The sequence below is a fragment of the Balaenoptera physalus genome (genome assembly GCF_965194825.1).
Source record: "Balaenoptera physalus genome assembly, chromosome: 1".
Classification (NCBI taxonomy): domain Eukaryota; kingdom Metazoa; phylum Chordata; class Mammalia; order Artiodactyla; family Balaenopteridae; genus Balaenoptera; species Balaenoptera physalus.
The window spans coordinates 74481822-74504614 of NC_138882.1; the positions used below are offsets into that span (position 1 = coordinate 74481822).

Consider the following 22793-nt stretch of genomic DNA (forward strand, 5'->3'; position numbering starts at 1 on the left):
CAATCTTACAAGGCCCAGCTGGAGTTCTGCTTCATCCACAAAGCTTTTTTTGTCCACTCAAACCAGCAGGGAACTCTACCCTAAATTCTCATGATGAGGTGAACGTCTGATTGCCTTTGATATTCAATATTGTGTTACTATTGCACTAGGTCCTAACTGGTTTTATTCTTGGTCCCTGGTGTCAAGAAAAGTCCTTGAATACTGATAATAAAGGCTGTCTTTTTCTTTTAGCCTCTCCACCACCAGTTACGTTTGTACCATTAGCCTGTTTTTCGAGTGTCATGTTTAAGGATGTACAGATCAACGTGAACTCATTTAGGATAAACAGAGATGAATTGGCAACATCTACACTGCAAAGGACAACATCCTGGGGTCCAACATTCAGCTGGCTCTGTCCAGCTGCTAGATGGGAAGAAGGTGCTTATTCAGAGAGAAATGCATTTTAAGGCGTGAATGAGTAACTGATGGAAGACCTTGTTTTGACACCCATCTCCTTCTAAAGCTGGTGATTTTCAGCCCTGGATGCATGGCACATTCACTGGGGAGCTTTAAAAAATACTGATGCTCAGACCATATTCTGGGCCAGTTAAATCTAAATCTCTTTAGGGGGCACACAGTTATAGTATTTTCAAAAAGCTTAATAGGCATTTTTTTTTGTTTTTACTTTTTAGATTTTATGTGTTTATTCTATTACTGATTACTATTAATTTGATCAAACAAAATATATTTTAATTGGCAGTTATAATACATTTAGGGACATTCATCTCCACTAATACATTTGAAAAGCTTCCCAGGTGGTTTTATGGTTTTATTATGCAGCCCAGATTGAGATCTAAACCCAGGTTCCACAGCCCTTCCACCTGGTGAATGGGCTTTAGTTTGAATTTCATGTATTCATCCTGTTTTTCTGGGGTATAGGCTGTACTTAGCTTGTAGAAATTAGCTTTTGAGAGAGCACGGATATCTTAAGGGTCCAAACCATGCCCTGAAAGAAACAGTTTATTGTCTTGAGGCAGCTCACAGACACTCAGTATGCCTAGAAATAGAATTTTCCTTGCCCTAGGTTGCTGATGCCATAGTAGAGAACTGACAGGGCTCCCTGAGGACCTAAAGTATTTATAACACGTACAGTATTTCTGCAAGGTGAGCTTTGCTGCCAGAGGCCTGGATTGGGGCAGTTAAGAGTCACTAAGGTAGAAGAGTCAGGCACAGCTGCTCCAGGCTCCTGGGGAAACAGCTCTTAGCACTGAGACAGAGGGGCTCATGTGTCCTTCCCAGAGAACAGAAAGGAGCAAGGCTGGGGAGCAGACTTCCCCAGGCTTCTTCCTTCACCTTGTCTGAGATATTTTGCGGAGGAACTCAATTAAGACTTTAAAAAAACCGATTTATTCAGGTGTAATTTACATAACATAAACTTCATCTGTTTTAACTGTACAGTCCAACGAGTTTTAGTAACATTACAGAGCTATGCAACCATTACCACAATCCAGTTTTAGAATATTTTTGTCACCCCCACCCTGAAAGATCTTTTGTGCCTGTTTGCAGTCAGTTCCTACTCTCAGCTCAGATCCAGGGAACCACGAATCTGCATTCTACCTCCACAGTTTTGCCTTTTCTGGACATTTCATATAAATGGAGTCTACGATGTGTAGTCTTTTGTGTCTTGCTTTTTTCACTTAGCAAATATTTCTGAGGTTCATCCATGTTGTAGCATGTATCAATATTTTGTTCCTTTTTTATTGCTAAACAGTATTACATTGTATGGATGTGCCACATTTTATTTATCCATTCATCAGCTGATGGCCATTTGGATTGTTTCCACTTTTTGGCTATTATGACTAATGCTGTTATAATCATTCATGTGTAAGTTTTGTGTGGACATATGGTGTCATTACTCTTGGGTAAGTAGTTTGGAGTGGACTTCTTAATTTGTATGGTAATATATGTTTAAGAAACTGCCAAATTGTTTTCCAAAGTGGCTGTATCATTTTATATTTCCACCCGAAATTCATGAAGGTTCCAGTTTTTGCTCATCTTTACCAACACTTGTTTTCTGTGCTTTTGATTTTAGTGAGTATGACGTGGTATCTCATCATGGTTTAGTTTGCATCTGCCTAATGATTAATGATGTTGAGCATCTTTTCAAGCACTTATTTGCCATTCATATGTCTTCTTTAGCTACAGGTCTCTTCAACTATTTTGCCCAATTTTAAGTTGGGTTGTTTGTCTTATTATTTAGTTGCAAGAGTTCTTTATATAGTCTAGATAATGTTCCTGATTGGATATATGATTTGCAAATATTTTCTCCAATTCTGTAGCTTGTCTTTTCAATTCCTTGATGGTGTCTTTTTTTTTTTTTTTAAGTTTTAATTTTATTTATTTATTTATTTATTTATGGCTGTGTTGGGTCTTCGTTTCTGTGCGAGGGCTTTCTCTAGTTGCGGCAAGCAGGGGCCACTCCTCATCGCGGTGCGCAGGCCTCTCACTATCGCGGCCTCTCTTGTTGCGGAGCACAGGCTCCAGACGCGCAGGCTCAGCAATTGTGGCTCACGGGCCCAGTCGCTCCGTGGCATGTGGGATCTTCCCAGACCAGGGCTTGAACCCGTGTCCCCTGCATTGGCAGGCAGACTCTCAACCACTGCGCCACCAGGGAAGCCCTTGATGGTGTCTTTTGAAGATCAAAAATGTTTAATTTTGATGAAACCTTCTTTATCAATTTTTTCTGTTTTGAATCCTGCTTTTGGTGTCTTATCTAAGAAATCTGTGCCTACTCAAGATCATGAAGGTTTTCTCCTAGATTTTAGGAGATTTTAGATTTTCTTCTAAAACAGTTGTGGTTTTAGCTCTTGTATTTAGACATTTGATTAATTTTTTTTGTATTGCCTTGGAATTTTATTCTATTTTTTATACAACAGGTTCTTATTAGTTATCTATTTTATACATATTAGTGTATACATGTCAATCTCAATCTCCCAGTTCATCCCACCGCTGCCCCAACTTTCCCCCTTTGGTGTCCATATGTTTGTTCTCTAAATCTGTGTCTCTCTTTCTGCCTTGCAAACCAGTTCATCTGTACCATTTTTCTAGATTCCACATATATGCATTAATATATGATATTTGTTTTTCTCTTTCTGCCTTACTTCACTCTGTATTACAGTCTCTAGATCGATCCACATCTCTACAAATGACCCAGTTTTGTTCCTTTTTACTGCTGAGTAATATTCCATCGTATATATGTACCACATGATCTTTATCCATTTGTCTGTTGATGGGCATTTAGGTTGCTTCCATGACCTTGCTATTGTAAATAGTGCTGCAATGAACATTGGGGTGCATGAATTATCGTTTTCTCTGGGTATATGCCCAGTAGTGGGATTGCTGGGTCTTATGGTAATTCTATTTTTAGTTTTTTAAGGAACCTCCATACTGTTTTCCATAGTGGTTGTATCAATTTACATTCCCACCAACAGTGCAAGAGGGTTCCCTCTTTTCCACACCTTCTCCAGCATTTGCTGTTTGTAGACTTTCTGATGATGCCCATTCTAACCAGTATGAGGAGATACCTTGTTGTAGTTTTGATTTGCATTTCTCTAATAATTAGTGATGTTGAGCAGCTTTTCATGTGCCTCTTGGCCATCTGTATGTCTTCTTTGGAGAAATGTCTATTTAGGTCTTCTGCCCACTTTTTGATTAGGTTGTTTGTTTGTTTTTAACATCTTTATTGGAGTATAATTGCTTTACAATGGTGTGTTAGTTTCTGCTTTATAACAAAGTGAATAAGTTATACATATACATATGTCCCCATATCTCTTCCCTCTTGCATCTCCCTCCCTCCCACCCTCCCTATTCCACCTCCCTAGGTGGTCACAAAGCACAGAGCTGATCTCCCTGTGCTATACGGCTGCTTCCCACTAGCTATCTATTTTACGTTTGGTAGTGTATATGTCCATGTCACTGTCTCACTTTGTCCCAGCTTACCCTTCCCCCCTCCCTGTATCCTCAAGTCCATTCTCTAGTAGGTCTGCATCTTTATTCCCGCCTTGCCCCTAGGTTCTTCTGACCATTTTTTTTCTTTTTCTTTTTTTTTAGATTCCATATATATGTGTTTTATTAATATTGAGCTGCATGAGCTGTTTATATATTTTGGAGATTAATCCTTTGTCCGTTGATTCATTTGTAAATATTTTCTCCCATTCTGAGGGTTGTCTTTTCATTTTGTTTATAGTTTCCTTTGCTGTGCAAAAGGTTTTAAGTTTCATTAGGTCCCATTTGTTTATTTTTGTTTTTATTTCCATTACTCTAGGAGGTGGGTCAAAAAAGACCTTGCTGTGATTTATGTCAGAGTGTTCTTTTTTTTTTTAACATCTTTATTGGAATATAATTGCTTTACAGTGTTGTGTTAGTTCCTGCCGTATAACAAAATGAATCAGCTATATGCATACGTATATCCCCATATCCCCTCCCTCTTGCATCTCCCTTCCAACTTCCTTATCCCACCCCTCTAGGTGGTCGCAAAGCACAGAGCTGATCTCCATGTGCCATGTAACTGCTTCCCACTAGCTATCTATTTTACAGTTGGTAGTGTATATATGCCAATGCTACTCTCTCACTTCATCCCAGCTTACCTTTCCCCCTCCCTGTGTCCTCAAGTCCATTCTCTACGTCTGTGTCTTTATTCCTGTCCTGCCCCTAGGTTCATCAGAACAATTTTTTTTTTTTTTTAGATTCCATATATACGTGTTAGCATACAGTATTTGTTTTTTCTCTTTCTGACTTACTTCACTCTGTATGACAGACTCTAGGTCCATCCACCTCACTGCAAATAATTCAGTTTTGTTTCTTTTTATGGCTGAGTAATATTCCATTGTATATATGTGCCACATCTTCTTTATCCATTCATCTGTTGATGGACACTTAGGTTGCTTCCATGTTCTAGCTATTGTAAACAGTGCTGCAATGAACATTGTGGTACATGTATCTTTTTGAATTATGGTTTTCTCAGGGTATATGCCCAGTAGTGGGATTGCTGGGTCATATGGTAGTTCTATTTTTAGTTTTTTAAGGAACCTCCATACTGTTCTCCATAGTGGCTGTACCAATTTCCAATCCCACCAGCAGTGCAAGAGGGTTCCCTTTTCTCCATACCCCCTCCAGCATTTCTTGTTTGTAGATTTTTTGATGATGGCCATTCTGACCTGTATGAGGTGATACCTCATTGTAGTTTTGATTTGCATTTCTCTACTGATTAGTGATGTTGAGCATCTTTTCATGTGTTTCTTGGCAATCTGTATATCTTCTTTGGAGGAATGTCTATTTAGGTCTTCTGCCCGTTTTTGGACCGGGTTGTTTGGGTTTTTTTGATATTGAGCTGCATGAGCTGCTTGTATATTTTGGAGATGAATCCTTTGTCAGTTGCTTCATTTGAAAATATTTTCTACCATTCTGAGGGTTGTCTTTTCGTCTTGTTTATGGTTTCCTTTGCTGTGCAAAAGCTTTTAAGTTTCATTAGGTCCCATTAGTGTATTTTTGTTTTTATTTCCATTTCTCTAAGAGATGGATCAAAAAGGATCTTGCTGTGATTTATGTCATAGAGTGTTCTGCCTATGTTTTCCTCTAAGAGTTTTAGAGTGTCTGGCCTTACATTTAGGTCTTTAATCCATTTTGAGTTTATTTTTGTGTGTGGTGTTAGGGAACGTTCTAATTTCATTCTTTTACCTGTAGCTGTCCAGTTTTCTCAGCACACTTATTGAAGAAGCTGTCTTTTCTCCATTGTATATTCTTGCCTCCTTTATCAAAGATAAGGTGAGCATATATGTGTGGGTTTATCTCTGGGCTTTCTATACTGTTCCATTGACCTATATTTATGTTTTTGTGCCAGTACCATATTGTCTTGATTACTGTAACTTTTTGTAGTATAGTCTGAAGTCAGGGAGCCTGATTCCTCCAGCTCCGTTTTTCTTTCTCAAGATTGCTTTGTCTATTTGGGGTCTTTTGTGTTTCCATACAAATCGTAAAATTGTTTGTTCTAGTTCTGTGAAAAATGCCATTGGTAGTTTGATAGGGATTGCATTAAATCTGTAGATTGCATTGGGTAGTATAGTCATTTTCACAATACTGATTCTTCCTATGAAAGAACATAGTATATCTTTCCCTCTGTTTGTATCATCTTTAATTTCTTTCATCAGTGTCTTATAGTTTTCTGCATACAGGTCTTTTGCCTCCTTAGGTGGGTCTATTCCTAGGTATTTTATTCTTTTTGATGTGATGGTAAATGGGAGTGTTTCCTTAATTTGTCTTTCTGATTTTTCATTGTTAGTGTATAGGAATGCAAGAGATTTCTGTGCATTAATTTTGTACCCTGCTACTCTACCAAATTCACTGATTAGCTCTAGTAGTTTTCTGGTAGCATCTTTAGGGTTCTCTATACATAGTATCATGTCATCTGCCAACAGTGACAGTTTTACTACTTCTTTTCTGATTTGGATTCCTTTTATTTCTTTTTCTTCTCTGATTGCTGTGGCTAATACTTCCAAAACTATCTTGGATAATAGTGGTGAGAGTGGGCAACCTTGTCTTGTTTCCTGATCTCAGAAGAAATGGTTGCAGTTTTTCACCATTAAGAACGATGTTGGCTGTGGGTTTGTCGTATATGGCCTTTATTATGTTGAGGTAGGTTCCCTCTATGCCCACTTTCTGGAGAGTTTTTATCATAAATCGGTGTTGAATTTTGTCGAAAGCTTTTTCTGCATCTATTGAGATGATCATATGGTTTTTATCCTTCAGTTTGTTAATATGGTTTATCACATTGATTGATTTGTGTGTATTGAAGAATCCTTGCATTCGTGAGATAAACCCCACTTGATCATGGTGTATGATACTTTTAATGTGTTGTTGGATTCTGTTTGCTAGTATTTTGTGGAGGATTTTTGCATCTATGTTCATCAGTGATATTGGCCTGCATTTTTCTTTTTTTGTGACATCTTTGTCTGGTTTTGGTATCAGGGTGATGGTGTCCTTGTAGAATGAGTTTGGGAGTGTTCCTCCCTCTGCTATATTTTGGAAGAGTTTGAGAAGGATAGGTGTTAGCTCTTTAAATGTTTGATAGAATTCGTCTGTGATGCCACCTGGTCCTGGGCTTTTGTTTGTTTCAATTTCAGTGCTTGTGATTGGTCTGTTTATATTTTCTATTTCTTCCTGGTTCAGTCTCAGAAGGTTTTGCTTTTCTAAGAATTTGTCCATTTCTTCCAGGTTGTGCATTTTATTGGCATATAGTTGCTTGTAGTAATCTCTCATGATCCTTCATATTTCTGCAGTGTCAGCTGTTACTTCTCCTTTTTCATTTCTAATTCTGTTGATTTGAGTCTTCTCCCTTTTTTTCTTGATGAGTCTGGCTAATGGTTTATCAATTTTGTTTATCTTCTCAAAGAACCAGCTTTTAGTTTTATTGATCTTTGCTATTGTTTTCTTCATTTCTTTTTCATTTATTTCTGATCTGATCTTTATGATTTCTTTCCCTCTGTTAACTTTGGAATTTGTTTGTTCTTCTTTCTTTAGTTCCTTTAGGTGTAATGTTAGATTGTTTATTTGAGATGTTTCTTGTTTCTTGAGGTAGGATTGTATTGCTATAAAGTTCCCTCCTAGAACTGCTTTTGCTGCATCCCATAGGTTTTGGATCGTCGTGTTTTAGTTGTAATTTGTCTCTAGGTATTTTTTGATTTCCTCTTTGATTTCTTCAGTGATCTCTTGGTTATTTAGTAATAGCCTCCATGTGTTTGGGATTTTTACATATTTTTCCCTATAATTTATTTCCAATCTCATAGTGTGGGGGTCAGAAAAGATGCTTGATATGATTTCAATTTTCCTTAATTTACCAATGCTTGATTTGTGACCCAAGATGTGATCTATCCTGAAGAATGTTCTGTGTGCCCTTTGGAAGAAAGTGTAGTCTGCTGTTTTCAGATGGAATGTCCTATAAATATCAATAAATCTATCTGGTCTATTGTGTCACTTAAAGCTTGTGTTTCCTTATTAATTTTTTTGTCTGGATGATCTGTCCATTCGTGAGGTGTTAAAGTCCCTCACTATTAACGTGTTACTGTTGATTCCTCTTTTATAGCTGTCAGCATTTGCCTTATGTATTGAGGTGCTCCTATGTTGGGCGCATATATATTTATAATTGTTATATTTTCTTCTTGGATTGATCCCTTGATCATTATGTAGTGTCCTTCCTTGCCTCTTGTAACATTCTTTATTTTAAAGTCTATTTTATCTGATATGAGTATGCTACTCCACCTTTCTTTTTCCATCCCCTCACTTTCAGTGTGTATGTGTCCCTAGGTCTGAAGTGGGTCTTTTGTAGACAGCATACTTGTTTTTGCATCCATTCAGCAAGACTTTGTCTTTTGGTTAGAGCATTTAGTCCATTCACATTTAAGGTAATTATCAATATGTATGTTCCTATGATCATTTTCTTAATTGTTTTGGGTTTGTTTTTGTAGGTCCTTTTCTTCTCTTGTGTTTCCCACTTAGAGAAGTTCCTTTAGCATTTGTCGTAGAGCTGGTTTGGTGGTGCTGAATTCTCTTAGCTTTTGCTTGTCTGTAAAGCTTTTGATTTCTCTGTCAAATCTGAATGAGATCCTTGCTGGGTAGAGTAATCTTGATTGTAGGTACTTCCCTTTCATCACTTTAAATATATCGTGCCACCCCCTTCTGGCTTGTAGATTTTCTGCTGAGAAATCAGCTGTTAACCTTATGGGAGTTCCTTGTTGCTTTTAATAATTCTTCTTTGTCTTTAATTTTTGTCAATTTGATTACTATGTGTCTTGGTGTGTTTCTCCTTGGGTTTATCCTGCCTGGGGCTCTCTGTGCTTCCTGACTTGGGTGGCTAATTCCTTTCCCATGTTAGGGAAGTTTTCAACTATAATCTCTTCAAATATTTTCTCTGGTCCTTTCTCTCTCTCTTTTCCTTCTGGGACCCCTGTAATGTGAAAGTTGGTACATTTAATGTTGTCCCAGAGGTCTCTTAGGCTGTTTTCATTCTTTTTTCTTTATTCTGTTCCACAGCAGTGAATTCCACCATTATGTCTTCCAGGTCACTTATCCATTCTTCTGCCTCAGTTATTCTGCTATTGCTTCCTTCTAGTGTATTTTTCATTTTAGTTATTGTATTGTTCATCTCTGTTTGTTTGTTCTTTAACTCTTCTAGGTGTTGTTAAACATTTCTGGCATCTTCTCGATCTTTGCCTCCATTCTTTTTCCGAGGTCCTGGATCATCTTCGTTATCATTATTCTGAATTCTTTTTCTGGAAGGTTGCCTATCTCTACTTCATTTAATTTTTTTTCTGGGGTTTTATCTTGTTCCTTCATCTGGTACATAGTCCTCTGCCTTTTCATTTTGACTATCTTTCTGTGAATGTGGTTTCCGTTCCACAGGATTCAGGATTGTAGTTCTTCTTGCTTCTGCTGTCTGCCCTCTGGTGGATGAGGCTATCTAAGAGGCTTGTGAAAGCTTCCTCGACATTTGATTAATTTTGAATTAACTTTCAGGTATGGTGTGTGTAGGAATCTAAGCTAATCTTTTAGCATGTGGATGTCCATTTGTTCATGTACCATTTTTAAGAAGTTATTCTTTCCCCTTTGAATTGCCTTGGTGCCTTTGTTAAAATCAATTAACCATAAATATAAGGGATTATTTCCAGAGTCTCAGTTTCATTCCATTTATTTATGTTTATGTTTATGGTCAGTATCACACTGCCTTGGTTATGTGCTTGGTGATAAGTTTGCAATTAGAAAGTATAAGCCCTCCAACTTTGTTCTTCTTTTTTCCAAATTTTTTTGGCTATGCTGGGTTCTTTGTATTTCTGTGTAAATATTAGCTTGTCAATTTCTGCAAAAAGCCTGCTAGGATTGTTTTGTGTGTGTGTTGTTGAACTTAGTAATCCATTTGGAAGACAGTTGCCAACTGAACAATATTAAGTTTTCTAATCCATGAATACAGAATGTCTCTCCATTTATTTAGATCTTCTTTAATTTCCCTCAGTAATAATTTATAGTTTTTGGTGTGCAAATCTTACAATCAATACTTTTTGAGCGTTTGTGTGGTGCTGCTAGGGAAATTTGTTTGCTCATAATTTTTTTCTCCCCAGAGCTCTCATGGACAACAATGGAGAGAGAGAGGCATAGCTTAGCAGCCAAGAGCAGGAGGCAATGTGGTGAGTGGGAAAGGCACTAGCCTGAGGATCAGGAGGACCAACCCTGATCTTTAGCAAGTCACTTAACCTCTCAGTTTGCTGCTCTCTAAAATGAGTATAATAGCATTTATTTTGCTTCAAGATTGTCAGGATTAGAGATAATTAGAGATAATGTGTGGAAAGACTTGGAAAAATGTTAGAATATATGGGTGTTCACTATTTGGTGCTTGACATTGTTGGTGCCTGTGATAATGATGATGATTATACAGCATTGTGTGTGTGCTATTAAAGGGTTCTCATCCTGGACACTGAGTCTTTTTGCAGCTCAAGGCAGATGCCAGTGATCCACAGTGAAGAAGTGAACATTCCATCTCATTTGGTCTTCAAGCAACTTTAAAAGTTTAATTTTTATTTAAAAAATTAAAAAATTTTCTATACAATTTAAAAGGTTACTTTCCATTCACAGTTATTACAAAATATTGGCTATTTTCCTTGTATTGTACAATACATCCTTGAATCTATCTTACACTCAATAGTTTGTGCCTCCCATTCCCCCATCCTTGTATTGCTCCCCCCATCCACCGCTGGTAACCATTAATTTGTTCTCTGTATCTGAGAGTCTGCTTCTTTTTTTGGTATTTTTTTAGATTCCACATGTAAGTGATATCATACAGTATTTGTCTTTCTCTGTTCTGACAACTTACTGAATTAGCTATTTTCATCCACATTTTGCACCAAGGAAACTGATGTTCCGAAAGATAAAGTCAAGTTCCCAAGGTCACAGAGTTAGTAAGAGGCAGAGCAGGATTTAAACCCAGAGTTTTCTAACTTCAAAGCTTCTGCTTTTCCTTTACACCTCACCACCCCCACTACCCCCACCAAGTCTCATCAGGAGATCTACAAGACAATGATAAATTCTGGACAAAACACATACATAACTCTTCAATGGAAAAATGGATACTGTTAAGTGATTAATATATCTTGTTTATCTATCTTACTTAACATGTTAAAGGTTTAATTCTGCCTTGAGATTAAGGATGGCAGATGTGATTTTCATGACCAAGGATTAGATGGGAAAACCAAGCTGAATTCATACGGGTTGATCACAGTGAGGTATTACAAAAAGTCACCTGGTTTACATAGCTATAGAGATGGAGATAAAAGGCAACCTTTGTTTCCAATTTTCAGTGTGACCTGATGAGCACTAATTCCACCATACAGCTTCCATTTTCTCAAGTACTCAAGTATGATATCACTGGTGAGAGGAAGGTGGAGGTTGTGACAATGTGAGATTTCAGATCCAGAGTTGCTGGTTACTGTGGGCTTATTCAACAGCAGCACAACTATCCATGTATATGAGTGTAGTCTAAAGCTGAGTCTGATGGTTCACCAGTTTTTTTCTTGTTTCCCATGTAGGAGATCTAGGTTTGATTTCTAGCAAATCCTTTAATAGGGTATTATGGAGAGTGCCTAGGCTTTGGAATCAGTTAGATGAATTTTTGTTGCATTTCCATTATTTGCTAGTTTTGTGGTTCTGAGAAATATATGTAACTTATCTAAGCCTCAGTTTGTTCATGTAAAATGGTGAAAATAATTGCCACAAGGAGTAAAATGAGAGAATGTCTATAAATAGCTTATTAGTGCCAGGGGTATAATATGTTCTAGACAAAGAGTACCTTTGCTTCCTTCTATGGGAGTTTGAAATAACTATATTTAGTTTTAAAGAAATCTCACTGTGGCCAAGTATATTAGTCAGCTTTTGCCGCAGTAACAAATAGCCTGCAAAGCTCAGTGGTTAAAAATCCCATACATTGTTTCTTGCTCATGTCACCTGAGGGCTGAATTAACTGTTCCTTTGCTGGGCTGCACTGGGTTTGGTTTTGCTCATTGCATCTTTTCATTTCAGGATTCTGATTGAGGAAGCATGCTTTTCTCATGGCAGAGGGCAGAAATAAAAGAGCTGGAGCCAAGCAATACAAGTGTATTTAAAGTTTCTTCTTGGACATGGTGCATATCACATCTGCTCACATCCATTGTCATATGGCCAAACCCTACGTCAGTTGGTGGGGAAGTGTACTTTACCTAAAGGGAAGCATGGTATGGGCTTTGTAAAAGAATAAACAAGCTATATTAACAAGTAAGAATTTTGATGGAGGCAATTCTTGGTAATCCAAAGATTAATAATTATATACATGGAATATTTGGGCTTCTTTGTTTTTATCTTTCTCTTTGGCTGTGGCAGTTTTTCTGCTTTTTCAGTTTTTCTTTTTAAAAGCAAAGCTGATAAAAGATAATTTGTCAGTGTCTGAGAAAATATTTTCCTACCTCTTATTCTTCTCAGCCACTTGCTGATCCATCCTTCTTTACTGGTTTAAATGTTGGCTTTCTTAGGCCTGTTTCTCTTCTCCTTCTATGCTCTTTTCTCTGGCTGACCTCATACAGAACCATGGCTCTAGTTGACTACTCTCTGAGGAATCTTTTTTCAACATTCCCAGTTCAGATGCCTTGGAGCCTCAGACCCATATCGCCAGCTGCCCACGTGACATCCTATTATAATGACATATAAATCTCAATATAACAAAACCCAACCCTTGTTACTCTATGTGTACCCTCTAGGACCAGACCATCCAGCCATTTGTATACATCGAACACTAGTTTGCATCCTTGCTACCTCCTTCTCCTTCCCTTGCTTATCCAGTCCATTTGCAGGTTACCTTGCCTTTGTCTCTTAAGGGCCTTTCTGATCAGCCACTTCCCTCCATCTCCTCCCACCCCACCCCCACCCCAGATCATGATCCTCTGTCACCTGGACTACTGCAATAGCCCCAGTTGTTTCCCTGTGTTCTTTCCTTCCCCTTCTAATTTGTTTTCTGTGCTACAACTACAGCCAGAGTCATTTAAAAAAATCTGAACTTGGCCATTTCTCTCTTTGGCTTAAAACTCTTCAATGACTTGCTATAGCTTTTAGGATAAAGCCCAAAATCCTTTCCACAGCCCTGAGGGTCCTGCGTGATCTGGCTTTTTCTCTCTCTCCTGTTTTATTTTGCATTATTCTTCTCATTGTCTGTATTGAACACTACAATGTTTTCCCCTTTCAAATCCTTGAGTGTGTCATGCCCTCACCTACCTTGGGGACTTTGCACATGCTTCCCTCTGTATGGAAAGTTCTGACCCTGACCCCTATCCTTGAAATCCTAGCTCAGAGGTCCCGTCCTTGCTGAAACACTCCCCAGCCTCTCCAGGCTGAGAGCTGTTTTCTCTTTTATGATATAAAAACGTTTATGCATATCTTTATGTGCATAGAATGTGTCTTGCAATGTTATTGTTTGCTTATGTAACTCTCTGTCTGGGCTTCAAGGTCTGAGAAAGAGTTTTGTCTTATTCTCCAAACAATGTTTTTAAAAATTCTTTTGAGTTTAAATAAAACTGTTCCAAAGAGAAACCAAAATTCTCTGCTTGTAGAACTGTTTTGGACTAAACCCCATTCATTTTCTCCCTGGAACAATGTAGGCCTTAGAAAAATGAACTTTTTCTATGGAACTTCAGGGAGAAAATGAACCACCTTAGCACCAATGTACAGGGAGCTTGCCTTTCAGATGGGACTCAGAGACTAATGTTACTTGACACCTACCAGTTGTGTGACCTTAAACTAGTCATTTCACCTTAAAGAGGTGAAGCCTAAAGGGCTTCAATTTTTTCATTAATAAAAATAAAGGTGTGGACAAGAGGTCTGATATCTCTTACACCTCTAAATTTCTGTGTTTTTGATTTGGGGTATAGGTCCTTTATGTAAAGAATCTCTCAGTTTTAGAACCGCAAACTGAGTTTAATCCCCACTTTAACTTGAGGGAAGATGAGAATGACAGAGATTATAATGTGTTCAAGGTTCATGCAGCTTACAAGGAAATATCTCACTATGTAGGTAACACTGATCATTATGGTGAATTTCTTTTTACTTGTTGTTTACTGGGTAGGATTGAGGGGTTAAGACAAGATCAGCCTAAATCGATTTTTACTGGAAGCTGGTAATCCCTAAGAGGCTTCTTAGGAGAGTTGCAGGGTTTCAGTGCTTCAATGTAAAGTTGTGCCGTGTGGGCTTCAGTGAGTCTGCAGCTCAGGGAGCTTTATGGAGCTCCTGCCATGTGCATTGCATGGTGCCAAGTTCACTGGAGATAAAGAACTGCAAGCCATGGACTACTTCTGAGGGAGACCAGATCAAAGGATTAAGCCAGTTCTGATCCACTTTGCTCTTTGGGAATGAGGCCAGTGTCACTTAAATGAGTCCAGGGAGTGATATCCAAGAAGACCCCAAGTCATACACCAGACTGTATTGTTCTTAAACGTTAATCTCTTGGCCTAAATAATTGGCCTGCTTAAGAAACCAACCAGCCTGCACCCTTTCCTAATCTGACTGCACTTAGCATTGCCTTTAGGTTGCCCCATATTCCTGGTGGTTCCTCCCTTAACCTCCACAAGTACCAGAACTATTGTTGCCAGAGCTGATGATGGCTAGTATACAGTGTCTGCCATCTGGCTGCTTGCAAGGAATGGATAATCCCTTTAAAGTCTTAATAGTAGGAGATGATTTGTTTGGCCTTATTTTCTAACATTAGCTTTTAGATAGCCTGTATCAAATCCATAAGTTTGATTTACAATATCATGTTAGTTTTAGGTGTACAGCACAGTGATTCAGTTATGTGTGTGTGTGTGTGTATTCTTTTTCAGATTCTTTTCCCTTATAGTTATTACAAAATATTGAGTATGGTTCCCTGTGCTATACAGTAGGTCCTTGTTGGTTATCTATTTTATATATAGTGGTGTCTATGTGTTAATCCCAACCTCCTAATTTGTCTCTTCCTCCTCCCTTTCGCCTTAGGTAACCATAAGTTTGTTTTCTATGTCTGTGAGTCTCTTTCCTTTCCATTTTGTAAAGAAGTTCATTTGTATCTTTTTTTTTTTTTTTTTTTTAGATTCCACGTTTAAGTGATATCATATGATATTTGTCTTTCTCTATCTGGCTTACTTCACTTAGTATGATAACCTCTAGGCCCATCAATATTGCTGCAAATGGCATTATTTCATTCTTTTTTGTGGCTGAGTAATGTATATATGTACCACATCGTCTTTATCCATTCCTCTGTTGATAGACATTTAGGTAGCTTCCATGTCCTGGCTATTGTAAATAGTGCTTCAGTGAACATTGGGGTGCATGTATCTTTCCAAATTACAGTTTTCTCCTGATATATGCCCAGGAGTGGGATTGCAGGATCATATAGTAGCTCTATTTTTAGTTTCTTAAGGAACTTCCATACTGTTCTCCGTAGTGGCTGCACCAATCTGCATTCCCACCAACATTGTAGGAGGGTTCCCTTTTCTCTACACCCTCTCCAGCATTTACTACTTGTAGACATTTTGAGAATGGCCATTCTGACCAACTGCTAACCTTTTTAAATGTTAGTTTTCTTATCCATCCAATGGGACAGTAATTTCCTTCAAAGTTGTGGAAAGCCTTTGTGAGGTGAAAGTCACTCTAACAATATTAGGTGCTGTTCTGTGTGGACCCCAGTCCTCTCCTCCTCGGGTAGGTCCTGTGTTTGAGGAGTGTGAGATGCTGGGTGGAGTCGTGTATGCCAGGAGGTGCCCTCAGCCCTGTTGCAGCCGTGAAATCTCAGAGACAGCAGCTGTGTAGACAAAGCAGAGGGTTCTTCCCACAGCCAGGACTTTTCCTGCTCATTCCACAAAGACCTGGCAGGAAGAAGAACTCCAACAGATGGGCTGGGGTGGGGGAGTGGGGAGGGTGATGAGACGTTGCTCGCCTGTCACCCCCCTTTGTAAATCTTGGGCACACAAAGTTAAATTACTCATATCCCTCAATAAATTGAGCCTCCTCATTTTCCTGCGCTAGGTGCCTCTCTTTTTTATTTAATACTCTTTACTCTCATTCCCACTCACCATTCATTTATTTAGTCAACCAAAGTTTATAAAGGCCCCTTTTATGATAGGCTTTGTTCTAGGCCTTGAGAGACATCAGGGAACAAAACAGGCAAAAGTTCCTGCCCTCACAGAGCTCACCTTCTAGTGGTAAATGTGGGACAATACTCATTACCTTTCAGACGATTATAAAATTTACTTATTATTACATTTCATTATTGTCTCAGGTAAAAATAGAGCAGGGCAAGGGGGACTGTGTGTGTGTGTGTGTGTGTGTGTGTGTGTGTGTGTGGAGGGGATTTTGAGGGCTTGTAATTCCAGGCAGAGGAACAGCCAGTGCAAAGACTCTGTTGCAGTCACAGTGCCTGGCCTGTGTTAACAGCAGGGCAGCCAGTGAGGTTGAGGCAGAGTGAGTAGTGGGGACACTGGTAGCAGATGATGTCAGTGAGGTAAGTGGAGTGATGGAGACAGGGGAGGCAGATCATGAGGGGCTTTGTAGGACAGTGTAAGAACTTTAGATTTTACCACAGTGTTTCAGGATTTTGAGAATCACAGAGGTTTCTCATTATGTTTCTCCCTTTGTTCACTCAGCATTGTGTTTTTGAGATCCACCCATCTTGCTACATGTACATCTAGTTAGTTGCTTATAACTGTTCGATAGCACTCTATACATTTAACCTAGTCACTCTTCCAACTCTCTGCCACTACACATAACATTGCAATGGATGTCTTCATGTGTGTTCCATTATAGGCTGTGTGATCATTTCTGCGGGAGATCTACTCAGGAGTGAGTGGACTTGCTGGGTGGTAGGGTAGGCACACACTCAATCCGACTTAAGTGGTGCCAGATTGCTCTCCTGGCTGGCTGTATCCATCTCTACTTCCTTCAGCAGTGCACACCCCTGCCAACATGTGACATGATCCAGTTCTCAATTTTTTTGCCAATCTAATAAGTGTAAAGTAACATCTATTGTTTTAATTTGCATTTCTCTGAGTACTAATGAGTGTGAGCACCTCTTTATACGCTAGTTAGTTTTTTTGGGTTTCTTCTTTTATAAGTTGCCCATTCATATTCTCAGCCAATATTTTTATTGGGGTTCTTGTTATTTATCTTTTTGGTTTTCAGGAGTTCCTTGTATATTCTGGATATTAACCATAGTTGTTTTCAGAAGGTTAGACCTGAGGTGGGCTTTGAGGTAATCTAGTCTAACCACCTCATTTTACATTTGGGGAAACTAAGACCCAAGAAATGAAGTGACATCTTTAAGATCACACGTGTAATGGAAAAGCTGAAACTGGAAGTTACTACTTCTCCTACCATATCGTGTGAAGTGGGGGTCCTTTTAGTGAGGCAGGAATGGCCGTAGGTGGTGGGCAGGAGCTGTTGGGTGTTGCTGGTTCCCCAGCATATGCATTTCTTTGCAGGCAGGAGGGCCACTTACCCTGACCTGATGGCCGAGGTCAACTCTGGACCTAAGAGGCCCTGGCAGTCTATGAGGTCCTAGGTCTAGTGACCATTTCCTCCTTCCTATTCACATGGTCACTACTTCAGGACTTTATCTCCTCGTGCTTAACCAGTGTTTCTCAAATTTTAGTATGTATAAGATTCACCGAGAGAACATATTATAATGCAGATTACTGTCTCACCCTCTCCTGAGGATTTAGAAGCACTGAGGGATCCTTAGGACCCTGATACAGGTGGCCCATGGGCCAGATTTTGTGAAAATCAGTTTCATTAGCTACCTGACTGATCTTCTATTTCCATCCTAGAGTCACTTCAATATGTCATTCAGGCTGCCAAACAGAACTACAATCATTCCCCAAACACATCTCTCTTTGCCATACCTCCATGCTTTCACCCTTACCATCCATCTGAAGTGTCCCTTCCTCCATGAAATCCTATGACTTTTCAAGATCTAGGCTAAACATAGTCTCCTCTAGAAAGCCTTCTCTGGTTTTTCTGGGACTCAAGCTCAGGGGCACAGTGTGAATGAAGAAATCTGGCAGGGAGTAGGAACATTCCCTTTGCAGGCACATTGCCCTTTGAAATCATGTGGATACCCCTCTGTATAAAAAAGGTGGTTAAAGACACCTCTTGAAGGTAGCAACACCCTAGACAAGCCAGTCTTTTCTTTTAAAAAAAAATTTTTAATCAAAAACAGAAGCACATAGTTTATTTAAAGAGTTGTAGTTCTACAAAATTTGTTATGAAAAACAGCAATCTTCCATTCTTTTCCCCCATGTTTTTCCCTCCCCAGAGGCAGACACTTGAAACTCTTTTGACTGATTTTTTTTGGTATCTCTAAAAAGTATGCTTACATTGCTTCTATCTGATTTTTCAATTTTAGGCACTGTCTATTGACTTTCCACTGAAGAGAATAATGATTTAATCTTCTGTCTCCCCACCTCCCCCCACACCTTCCACTCATGCTCTGTCCCACTTCTCATGTTTTATTGCTTGGCCAGTTTTTACATCCAGTACACCACGATGGTTCTCTCTGCCTGGGTGACTGGTGCTACCAGGCCCCTGGCTGTCCAAATCAGAAGTTTGGGCACCCTCCTTAACTCCTTCTACTTTCTCTGTATCCTCCGCCCATCCATTCTTTCCCTACCTCCGCTGTCCAGTCACTCACAGAATTCTGTCAACTCTACCTCCGACGTAACTGACATTCATCTGCTTCTCTCTGTTCCCAGTGCACAGCCCCTGCTCCGTCACCCTCTGTCTCCCCTGGAAAACTGCAATATGCTAGTTTCCTTGTTTGCCGTCATACCTCCCTCCCTTCACCTAAGGTGAAGACCTTACAGCCAGAGTGAGCTTTCTAAAGCACAAATTGGACCATGTGATTCTCATGCTAAAAACTCTCGAGTGGACCTTGGGGTGCCCAGGGGACACTTCAAATTCCTTATCACGGTAGGCTAGATGCAGTATTTTGTCTACCATCGCATTTTGCTTTCCTGGCACACAGACTGCCATGAGGTTGGGGCCATGCAAAGTGTGAGGGAAAGTGACATGTGTCATTTCCAGGCCCGGGGAGGTAAGAGCTACATGCCTATTACATCTCTTCTCTCTTCTGCCGTGGACCTGAGGCTCGTGTTCTAGAGGCTGTAGCTGCAGGATGGAGGAGGGCTGCCCTTCCCACATCGGACTTTACATGAGTGAAAAGTGTCTTTGTTGTGCTAAGCCAAGGAAACTTTGGGGTTTATCTGTTACTGCAGCGGAACCTATCATAACCCTGAGTAACACAAGGTATGCGTAAGGACTTCAGAGTCTGGCCTTGGGTCTCTCTCTTACATGATCTCTCCTGTCTTCCTTCCCTTCCACTCTATATTCTAGCTATAATGACGTGTCAGGCTCTTTCCCACTTCTGGGCATTTGCATGTGTAGTTCTTGTTGCTTAGAATGTCCCCCCTCGCCCACAGATATTCTTTGCCACTTTGCCTGGCTCATCCCAACCCAACCTTCAAATCTCAGCTTAGATGTCTCTTCCTCAGGGAAGCCTTTCAAGACTCCCTACTACTTTCTGGGTTAGGTATCCCTCCCTTGTGTCCCTTTGAACCCCGAGGCGTACCCTTCACTTACCACTCTGGCCTGAAATCACCTGTTTACTTATGTCTCCACCAAACTGGACTGTAAGATCCCCGAACATCTTGATTCTGACCATTCACTGCAGTCTCTTCAGGGCCAGTCAGAGAAGATGCTGAGTCCATTTTTTTTTTTTTTTTTTTTTTTTGTGGAAAGATCCAGGGCCTCTTAGGGGAGAAACTATTGTGCAAAGCTGCAATTCAGATTTCTTTTGCCAAGACTATCTTGGTAGTTTAAATTCTTGAGAGCTACTATTGACTAGTGGTTTGGGGGAAACAGTCAGACAGAGCTGGTTTGACTTCTGGTCTTATTGTGTAATGTTGAGCTAGTTACTTAAGCCCTAATTTCCTTATCTAATGGAGATAATAATAATGATAATATCCACCTCACAGGGTTATTTTGACAGTTAAATGAGTCGATATATATAGAAACACTCAGAACAATGCTTGACATACAGAAATGCCCAATAAAAGTTAGATATATTGTTATTTTTAAGAATATCCTAAATGCAAATGTGGTAACCTCGATTGGATCCTGGAACAGAAAAAGGACATTGGGGAATAACTGGTGAAATCCAAATAAAGTCTGAAATTTAGTTAATAGTAATATTCCAATGTTAGTTTTTTAGTTGTGACAGATGTACTGTGAGATAACTGTAATATGAGCTAACTTTAGGGGAAACTGGGTGAAGGCTATATGGGAATTCTCTGTTCTCTCTTTGTAACTTTTCTGTAAGTCTAAAATTATTCCAGGATATGTTATTATAATTGATATTCATTTTAGTTTCACAATATCCCTCTATGATGTAAGCACTATAATGGGTGCCATTTACAGATGAAGAAACTGAGGCACAGAGAAGTTAAATAACTTGTCCATGGTCACCCTTCACAATCAGGATAACAGAATAAGAATGATTGGTGGGCTGGGATTTAAATAGAATGCAATAATAAACATTTATTGAGCCCCTACTTTGTGTAAGGCATGTGCTGTGTCCATGGAGAATAACAGGCAGTCTCTGTCCTCAAGGTCATGACGAGTAGGAAGCCCAAGTTCACACAGGTGAAAGGACAAAACCAGGGGTAGGAATCCTATGTGTGAGCCCATGCTCTTAACCATCACACCAGACAAATTTGGGGGAATAACGTGCAATTCACAGCGGAAGTGCAGAGGTAAAGGCAGGTGTGGTTGGGGGTTTAGGGACAGCTAGCTCCATGGGCGGACCTTTGATCTAGTCTTGAACGTGAGCATGATCTGATCTGGGTAGAGAGAAAGGGAAAACCTGGAACGGGTCTTTGGGTTGAGCCACCCCTGCCTTCTGCTCTGTTTCCCTTCTTCTAAGCAGTCCTGAGAGCAGGACCATATGGGTACATACTTAGCTATTCTGTTGCTTCATCAGAGACAGGAGGTCACAGGGCATAGAGCATGGGCTTTGGGGTCAGGCAGCCTGAGGTTCAGCAATTGTTCTGCATCTTATCATCTGTGTGATCTTGAGCTGGTTACTTGGTCTCTCTGAGCATCAGAAAAATGAGGAAACAGTGACCTCCTGACTTGGTTGTTGTCAGGATTAACCCCATGAGAAAATGTGTCTGATGCGTGGTAGGATGCTGGGCATTTGGTAAGGCCTCAGTAAGTGGTGGCCAGCTCTGTGTGCCTCTCTCCTTCGTTTTGTCCAAGGCTGACATGACGAACCTTGGGTTATGTTGCTAAACATTTCTTTGAAAGGCAGCTTTGTTTAAAGGAAAGAATGTGGACTTTGGGAGGCTGTACTGCTTACCATTTGAGTAAAATAGTGTCACTGTAAACTAGGATTGTTGTGATAATTAGCAGGTAAAGTGTGAAGCTAGCCCATAGACATATTCCATTCATGTTAGTCCTTGTCATTTTGCCTTGTATTTTTCTCCATTTGAATCATTTTAATCTTGACTGCCCCCCACCCCCGCCGCCCTAAATTGTTGCTCTTTGAGGATGGATCTCAGATCTTGTATTTGTCACATCCCTCCCTCCAGCACTTAGTTTAAGGGCATAGCATAGTAGGTGCTCATCAAACACAAGTTGGCCCGCTTTCGGGGTGGCCTTCCTCAGCATTTAGATGCCTCCAACAGCTTCTCTAGACTTTGTTCTATGCCATCCTTCTGAGATCAAGGAATTATCCCTGGGTTGGTTGAACAGGAAAGGACCAACCTGTGAAATGGCCACCAAATGTTTTATTTATTTTACTAGTAGGCTTCAATCTCTAAGACAGCTCTGAGGAGTGGGAAGGGGAGGGCAAGACGGAAAGCAGGCAGCCTGGGAAAGGTCCATCAGCCAGCAGCCCCTGGCAACTAAATCAGCTGAGGAAACCCGTCCTGGCCAGAGTCCACCCTGCTTTGAAAAATCCTCCTGCTGACTTCCACCCTCTGCCCGTGCTCGTCCTCTGCCTCATCCTCGCTCGACCTGCGGCGGGCATTCTGGTAGAGCACGGCGCACACGCCCGTCAGCCAGGCGGCCACGGTGCCCGCGGAGAAGATGCAGAAGCCGATGAGCAGCAGGAAGATGTAGTCTTGGCGGTCCAGGTGCGTGACGCACATGTACCGGAGCGGGTTCCCCACCTTCGTGATGGGCCACCCTGCCAGTTCTGTGGGCTCCAGGCATGTGGCATTTTGTTCATCTAAGAGGAAACACACAGCAGGCAGAGTGCTGAAACAGCAGAACTCCCAGGGTCCTGAGGCCAACAGGGACTTGGAGAGGCTGTCTGGACTCTCGCTACTCAAAGTGTGGTCTGCGGGCCAGCGATATTGGCATCACATGGACCCCGTTAGAAATGCAGAATCTCAGGCACCACCCCAAGGCCTCCTGAATCAGAATCTGAATCTTAACAAGATCCCCAGGTGATCTCTGGGCACATTAAGGTTTGAGACTGCTCCTCCGCTGCTTTTTGCCCGAGGCTTAGCTGTGTTCAGATTCACCTCCTGAAAATGGGCTTTGCTTTTTAAGGCTCCTCAAGGAATGAGAGACCACAGCAGGAGCTGGGAGGTTGGAAACTGAAGCAAGATTGCCGTGGAGTGTTGACACGCCACAGAAGTCCACCAATGCTCATCATCTCTGTCTCC

The 22793-nt window shown here is 40.4% G+C and overlaps 1 protein-coding gene across 1 annotated transcript in view; it reads right to left on the reverse strand.

Moving 5' to 3' along the window:
• Positions 1-2345: 2345 nt before the first annotated feature.
• The window catches only part of LRRC52 (leucine rich repeat containing 52), a 36761-nt gene continuing 16313 nt past the window's right edge, over positions 2346-22793 (reverse strand). Inside the window, exon 2 of the mRNA XM_082409752.1 lies at positions 2346-22351. Coding sequence (XP_082265878.1) covers positions 22026-22351 — 326 coding nt within the window. The 3' untranslated portion in view covers positions 2346-22025. The remainder of the gene's footprint in view (positions 22352-22793) is intronic.